The 8,564-nt window shown below is 36.9% G+C and overlaps 1 protein-coding gene across 1 annotated transcript; it reads right to left on the bottom strand.

Annotated features, from left to right (window-relative positions):
• Window positions 1-6,900: 6,900 nt before the first annotated feature.
• LOC117914982 (transcription factor MYB2) lies at window positions 6,901-8,214 on the bottom strand. The gene is made up of 3 exons (XM_034830522.1): window positions 8,030-8,214; window positions 7,772-7,901; window positions 6,901-7,692 (listed from the first exon to the last, which is right to left on the bottom strand). Exons 1-3 carry the CDS (start codon window positions 8,181-8,183, stop codon window positions 7,185-7,187), a joined length of 792 nt encoding a protein of 263 aa, XP_034686413.1. The 5' UTR covers window positions 8,184-8,214; the 3' UTR covers window positions 6,901-7,184.
• Between the last annotated feature and the right edge of the window lie 350 nt (window positions 8,215-8,564).

The following is an 8,564-nucleotide window of genomic DNA, read 5'->3' as shown; positions in this document are numbered from 1 at the left end:
AAACTCCAAAGCAGGAGCAGTCTGGATCTCCTCTACAACCTCGATGGAGGGCACCCCAAAGAGATCAAATGGTGAAGTAAGCTCAGGTTGAACTATCCCATCGATCTAGCTCATATTCATCACAAGCATCTCATCGATGCACTCGTCGTGTGGAACAACCTCATCTACCATGTCCCCAATCTCGAAAAATGTCCCATTCTCATTTACCTCATCCGAGAAATAAAGTGTCATGAGACTTATACGATCTGAAGATGATGGGGTGACCAATACAAACACGGAAGCGCCAAGAGCTCCATCACTCAAGTGCAGTTGATGGACAAAACGTTGAAGCTCGGCCTCCTGAACAGTACCAAATTGCCCAATGATCCCATCTGCTACTATAGGCTCCGACTCTAACTCATCCCAACTTAGCATGTGGATATGATCATCAAGCTCAGCAAAGTCAATGAAATGTATGTCATCGGTCGGATGAGGAACTGTGTGTATAGTATGGGCCGGTAATGGGTTAGTGGTTAAACTCGGCTGACCCAAGTGAACCAAACCCTGATCAATCAAATCCTGGATGGCATGTCTCAAAGTAGTACAACGGTCAGTCTCGTGCTTTGGTCCCTTATGATATGCACAATGTAAATCCATCATGAACTATGGCGGGACAGGCTGATAGAATGACCTAGGAGCAAGGGCTATCAATAATTCGACCTCTGTGAGCAACCGAAGAGTCTGGCTCAATGGCATACCCAACTGTGAAAACTGTCTCTACGTCCTCAAAGCAAAATGAACGGAAGTCTGTGGAACTCTAGGTTTGGGATAGGAAGTTGGGGGTCTCGCTGCAAACTGTGCTACGTAGCATGGCTGTACTAGGGTAGGATATGAAGTCGAAGGTCTCTCTGTGCCCTGTGCAGCATAATAAGGCAATGCTAGTGTGGGAGGCAAGTAGGCCTGACCATACGACTGAGGAAGTGATCGTGGCTTATACTGTTGAGGAGGATAAGAAGAGTGAGTCCCAGTAGGCTGTGGAATTGGCTGATAATGCTTGGAAGGCCTTTGACTAGTAGAAGTGATAGTGCCCACATCATCTGATCTCTGCCCTCTGGATGGTTTCTTCCCTTTAGCATCAGTCAGGGAAGAATCTGTCCATATTCTTCTCAAAATACCATTCTCAACATCATACAAAGCTAAGACCAGAGAACCAAAGTTTGTAAAAGGTACTCTGACCACGTGTCTAGCAATCTTGGGTTGCAAACTCCTCAAAAGCATCTGTATATGATCTCTCTCCGATGGTCTATCAACAATCTCTATTATCTTCCCGTGCCAGCGGGAGATAAAGGAAGAAACGGACTTATTCAATCTCTATCTCAAAGCCTTAAGCCCTTTATTCGAAACATCAATGACAGTGTTAAATGCAAACTGTCTCAAAAACTCTTGGGCCAGATCATCCCAAGTCTGGCAGCGTGATACATCCAATGAAGCAAACCAACGTTGTGTTGCACTACTTAGGGACATAGGGAAAAACATAACCATATGGGTCTTATCCAGTCCATAGGCCTTCATAATCGTACTATAAAGCCTCAAATGGATGCGAGGACAGCCAATGCTCGTGTATCTTCCAATCTCAGGCATCCTAAACTTGGCCAGTACTCTAGTCACTGGTGCTCCATCAAAATCCTCTCAAGTAATAGCTCCATCTGAAGTCCTCAACTGCCTCAACCTCTACTCAAGTCTATCCATATGAGCATGTGGGTCCTCTGAGATGGGATAGGCACTATGGCAGGAAGCAAAGTAACCTCGATCTGACTATGCAGAGTGAAAAGTATAGCCTGTGGTGCTGACTGACTGGGTGGAAATGGTGGTGGTACTATAGGGTCTGCTGCCCATCTATCCTTTAGCTGAGGCCAACTATAGCCTCCTGAATCGAAGCCATGACCGAAGCAAACTAATCAACGGTAACCACCTGTGAATCCATCTCTCTCTGATATAATTCTCAGTATAAAACTCCACGTTGTTTTCAAGAAATTCAAACCTCTTCTGAACCGCTGAAGTAAACTCCTTGATCTTTTTTTTTTTTTTTTTTTTTTTTACAGAGAACATTCTGAGTTTGAGTGGCATGAATGATAATCTCCGTGAGAAAGTCCCTTAACTGCAGAACCCAAAGAGTGTACTTCTCCATATTAGAAGCATTAAGATCCACTCCACTACTGATAAGAAATTCCACAACATCAAGACGTTCATTAGCTGTAGCCATGTGAAGTGCTATTCTCCCTCATGAATCCTTAGAATAAAGAGAAACTCTTGTAGAATCTATGATTTTAACATCGTCAACATCCTCATATCTAGTAGCTTCAAGCAAGGCTTCTCCTGCGACGCCATTTCGGCTAAAACATCTTCGCTAGACATTGTCTCTACTTAATCGACTCCCGTCTTCATTCCGAACTGAGATTTTCCTCTCAAGGAATTAAAGAACACGTTCCAAATTATCCCCAGTTTGAGCATCACCAGCATTCCTCATTGCAGATGCCTATTCAGTTGGATTAAACAAAAATGCATTCACCTCTATTGGTGTTTTCTCAAGCAAACCCTCAAACTTGGATCAAGCCCATGTCAAGCAATGGTTAATATTTTGTAGAAAAGAGTTCATCGTGCACATGGAGCTTGTTCCTCAGGTGGGTTTTTGGAGGTACCATAATATTATGTTAGGTGAGGAATTACCATTTGCATGTTGCATTTGGCACCCAGAGTTCCCGTTTCAAGCAGCAGTTTCTGGAAATACAAGCACTTCTCATCAACATACAACCTCGCATTTGACATTGTCTAGTGCATTGGACTCCATGTACATGGGAGAATGAAGGAAACGGGCCAAAAATGAGCTAGGTAGTAAGGTTGGGAAGGTGATGAGTTGAACGGGATGATAATGTTGTGGTGACCAGGTTCAATGGATATGAAACATGGGGACTGGTGGGTATGAAAGGTATGGGTTATGATTAGTGGGATGGGTAGTGGGAGAAGTAGATTAGTGGATTTTGGAAGATGGTGGTGAAATGATAGATAGAGATATAGGCATGTGATGGGTAGGGGAAGTATGAAGGATGGCCATGGGTGCATGCATGATAACCACATGTGCATGGAACTCATGGGCGGGTAAGAATTTGGGATTTTAATGGAAGCTTTGGAGGGATTTTTGAATGAATGGTATGGAGATTTTGGGTGACCGTGCTGGAAGGGCTACATGAACTATGGCTTAGGTGGTAATGATGGCGGAACAACATGAGTCGAGTCAATTAGGGGTTTAGCTTAAACAGTTGGTGATGCTGTAAGTGCAATGACAGGCATGGGTGGGTTTGTGACTTTTATATTTTACCTCAGATGTGTTTCAAATACTCTAACTTTTAGTTTCCGCTCGGCAACATCTATCTCGTCATAGACTTTTAAAATCAAAGCCTCAAATCCATTAAGAAAAAATAGCACTTGGCAGAGTATCCTTTTATAGTACGCCTTGAGGATTGCCATCATCACATTGAGTTGTTCCTGTAGTTTCAGGTGTCTTTACACATGAAATTAGTGTTTCTTTCTACTTAATTGGGGGAAGAAATGAGCCTTTCACCAACTGTCAAGCCTTGGATGTGCAATGTATTTGAAGTAAAACCAGAAACAGAGGAAAACCAAAGCAAAGAAAAGTCTTCAGAATGAGAGCATAACAAAACAAAGAGCACAGGACATCAATCAAAGCTCCACTACATGAATTATCACTAAGTTGGTTGATTGAGTGGAAGAGACCAAATCGAATATGAACAAAACATGATTTTGGTGCACTTAGCAATAAAAACAAAACAGAGTGAAATCATCTTTTAACAAAATAAAAAAGAATAGAAAATATAAAACAATAATAAACAGCCTACAATCCTCTCAAAGATCAGCAAGTAGATCAAAAGTATAGCTTTAAGCCCACACTCAGTCCAAACAATATAAAGAAACCAGTGAAGAGCAAGGTAAAAATAATGAGGAAAACAGAGATGTAGAGCTCACACTTACCTTTTGATCCTCCTTTCAAACAAGTGTTTGTTTGGCTCTACACTAGATATGTCTACTCCCAAAAGCGAGTAAGGAAAACTCAAGAACTCCACCTGCTCTGGTTCACACCCCTTCTCTCACAAACATTTACCCTTCATCCTCTGCAACTCTGATTCCTCTCTCTAAAAAAAAAAAAAAAAAAACTTTCTCCTCTACTCACAACTATTCTTCTCCCCAAAAACTCTCTCACACGTCTCTCTCCCGTCAATCTTTCAGACCTCCTCTCTGCATCCCCCACTTGCTTTGTTTTTCTTTTTTCTTTTTTTATCTGCCTCCCTTAGCTTCCCTTGCAAGCTTCTACCAGCTCCATTGTTCTTGGTTCAGCGAAGACGTCATCCTTAACCACCACCATGGAAAAATGATGATGTCTGCGACATGTCTCATGCAAACCACCTGGAAGTCGTCCCCCACTTCTCCAAAAAATAAAAATGCAGCTCACTCCTGGGTAGCCAATGAGGGGTTTACAATATATCAAATTATTCAATCAATTGAAAAATATAAAGGAAAAATAAGTTTTGTTCTAAAAATATTTATAAAAATAAAAAATCAAAAGAATTAAAATTTCAATAGAAAAGTTTTCATCATTTTGATAAATCTTATATCAAAATCTTAATATTTTTAAAATAATGTTGTAATTTTCTTAATAAAATTTAAATTTGTTTAAATAAATAATGTAAATGAGTAATGAAACTTTTTATTCAATAATTATCTATAATATAATAAGCGTTATTATTAATCCACTATTATTTAATTAAATATAAAAGTTTAAAAGATTTAAATACCTTAAAATGAATGAAAATCACTATTATAGTTAGAAATTGTAAAAAGTTTTATGTAATTTTTTTTAAAAAAAATTAATTTATTTCATTGAAGAAATGAAAGATAGGTTATGATAAGAAGAAAAAATTAATAATAAAAATAAGTATTAAATACATTTTATTTATTTTTCTCAAAACACACTCAAATATGATTTAACATACTTCAAATTTGTTATTAAGAAGAAAAAAAATATCTGATTTGTGGGAGAGTTCCAAACAAATCCTAACTATCCTTCATCTCAATTCTAATCCAAAATTAGAAAAACACTTTGTAATAATCTCCTACGATAACCAAACTTTTCTCTATACATATTCTAAATAACCAAAATCAAAAGTTGAGACTAATAAACATCATATCGATGAATCATAAGGCACTTCATCAAATAGGATGAAGGATGGAATAACTGTACCAGAGGGGACGGATTGTTGAGTCGAAGATAAATGTATAGTTTGAGAGGTTTCCCACAAACATTAACCATTTCCTTATTTCAATTTCTTGAGAGCGGTTTTAGGATTGAATTTGAATATAAAATTAAAATGAAGTATTGAATTTAAATACAAAATCAAAATGAAGTTATGAACATTCAAGTAATTAAAACCCTAAATTATATCCTATTGAAACACTTGATGGAATATAAATTAAATGTAAATGAAAATATTAAATTTTTCATTACCTTTTAGGTTTATTATGGTAATTTCATGAATGATTTCCATCAACCCTAAAAATAAAAATAAAATAAAATAAAAAAATTAAATTCTCATTTAAGCTGATTATGAGTATGAAAAAAAAAATATTTTAAATTATTGATGGTAATTTCAGGAATGGTATTCGTTAGGTGAAATAATTAAAACTCTAAATAAATGAAAAGATTAAATTTTTATTTAAGTTGATTATTAGTATTGAAAATATTAAATTTTGAATTACCTTTTAGATTTGTGATGATAATTTTATGAATGACTTTAGTTACGTTAGGTAATTAAAACCCCAACTAAATGAAAAAATTAAATTCTCATTTAAATTGATTATTAATATTGATAAGGGTATTTCTAGAAATAAAAATGTAAAAAATAACTCGTACTTTTTATAAGTAGTATAGATAACTTTACATAATTCTCCCTTTTATATATATATAATTTTCGTTATGTTTCATTTTGCTTTGTATTTCTCACGGTAAATTAAGTAAAAGAAATTAGATTTTTTTTAAATATAATTTCTCCAAAATGTTGAATTGCATCATTAAGCTAATTGTTGAGGGGAAAAAATATTCCAAAAATTCATGGATAAGTACTCCCCCACCAACTCCCAAAATGAGATCCACCCATCCCATCTTTAATAGATTCTCAAATACTCGTGGAGTAAACGTGTCGATATTTCCTCCATATAAAGGGAGAATTAGATGCTTGTTGCTCACTCTTCTCAATTTACTTTCCCAAAATTTAACCAAATTAACATTCAATTTAATAGTAATTTTCAGATGATTAAAGCATCTTTTAATATTTAAAAATATTTTCCTCACAAAGTTTGGAGTTTAATAAAATTTTAAAAATTACTTTTGAAGCATATTCTAAAGTGTCCGTTAAAGTAATTCTTATACTAATATTAATGGATACTTCTTCTAAAAATTATTATTTTTAAGTACATAGCATATGCTATTAAAAATTTAAAAGAACTTTTTAAATACTCAAATATTTATAGATTTTTCATAAAAATGTATCTAAAAAGAGCAACAATTTAAATTTTTCCTTTTATCAAAATAGTTTATTGATGGTTTAAAAACATATTTGAAAATAATTTTAAAAAATATTTCTAATATTTTTAATATAAAAATTAAAATTGTTTCATAAAATAATTATTAAAAAGACTCTAAATTTAACAGAGAGTTCAAAGTTTACGGGAGTGTAATATTATTGAAGTAAACTCGTTATAGGTTATGTAAAGAAATTCCAAAAAATGATCATCAACGTTGGGATTGATTAGAAGGATTTTGAAAGAGAGAAGAACATAACCATACAATAATAATAATAATAATGTTTAGTGAATTAAAATTAAATATATAGGAATCAAAGAGGCCTACATCCAAAGATGTGTACTCACCAGCGGCCCCACTGCAGAATGCAATTGTACCGCTTTATTAGGAAGGTACACAATTCTTCGCCCTGATCTTGCATAAAGCACACTCCAAAAACTCACTTGATAATTTTTATACAAGTTGGAATCTCCTCATTGGAAGCCTTCTCATTTTGAAGGATTATGGGTAGTTGTAGCAGACTAGGAAAACTAAAACAAGTAGTCCTGCAAATTCAGTAAAAGGGAGCAACCAGATGGTGCAAACTAGCTTTGCTTGCTGCACAGGCTGCACTCAGATTGCCGTGGAAATCATCCAAGTTCCACAGACCATCCCACAGCATGTCCTCACTTGAGGATTCTTGGGTAGACACATCTGCGTTGGGGATGGGAAGATGCACATAGCCATGCTCTTCAGCTGCATGATGTGTACTGTAAATACAACTGCCCAAGTCTTGCCTCGCTTGGGCCATTGGCGTGTCTCCAATGTCGGGTTGGTCGAGTAAAGCCATGATCCTTTTCAGGTCCAGTTGATTCAGTTGTTGTTGCTGTTGCTGCTGCTGCTGCTGTTGCTGTTGCTGTTGCTGCTGCTGCTGATAAAATTGTTGCTTTCTTAGGAGGCGTGTTTTCGCCTTCTCAGACTTGTCGGAAGGGAGTTTTCCCTTCTTCTTGAAATGGGTCCTCCAGTAGTTCTTGATTTCATTGTCTGTTCTTCCGGGCAAGCTTCTAGCAATGGTCGACCATCTGGATCAAAATTTGGTTTCTTTAGCAATATTCAAATTGTTATCAGGAAAGTAAAGACGGGTGGTTAACAAATTCTTACCTGTTCCCCCACCTAGCATGCAGCTCTAGAATTATGTTCTCTTCATGTGGGGTTATCTGCCCCCGCTTGAGGTCTGGCCTCAAGTAATTCACCCACCTCAGTCTGCAGCTCTTCCCATTCCTTCTCAGTCCTGTACATCCAAAAAGAAAAACAAAAGGAAACAGCTGAGTTCCAGCTTGAAAGAACATTAGAGTGAAACTGAGTTAGGGGGGGGGGGGGGGGGGGGGGGGGGGGGGAGGGGAAGGGAGGTACAATTACCTGCAAGTCTAGCCACAGAATTCCATCTTCCTTCACCATGCAATTTAACATACTCAGTGAGCAATCTGTCCTCTTCAGCAGTCCAAGGGCCCTTCCTCCACCCTTCTTCTATGATCCCCCAACCCAAGTGCCCTGCCATCATTCCCCAAGACATGTGCAATCAAAATGGCTATTCCTGCCTTCTAAACTCTGTGACGCACCATATAGTTTGTGTTTGTCGCATATTTATATATGCCAAATACCACGATCAGTCAATTAACTGTCCTTTTCAAATCATCCCTATCCTTCCTCCTTTTTTTTAAGTGAAGGGGTGACTTGCCTAATGACCATTATGCACTTCACATATTCCACTGACATGGGTACGGACATATATGTATATTTCATTTGGATCCATTTTTCTCTCCATAGAAAATATATATATAAAAAGTTGAGTCAAAAGAAAGTACCATTTTTTTTGTGTGAACATGAACCCAATTTTCAACACCAACCCTAGTTCTAATTTGATTAATCATCAAGTGGTTGGGATGTTCCAATC

The sequence above is a fragment of the Vitis riparia genome, chromosome 5 (genome assembly GCF_004353265.1).
Source record: "Vitis riparia cultivar Riparia Gloire de Montpellier isolate 1030 chromosome 5, EGFV_Vit.rip_1.0, whole genome shotgun sequence".
Classification (NCBI taxonomy): Eukaryota; Viridiplantae; Streptophyta; class Magnoliopsida; order Vitales; family Vitaceae; genus Vitis; species Vitis riparia.
This window is presented reverse-complemented; position numbering and strand designations above follow the sequence as displayed.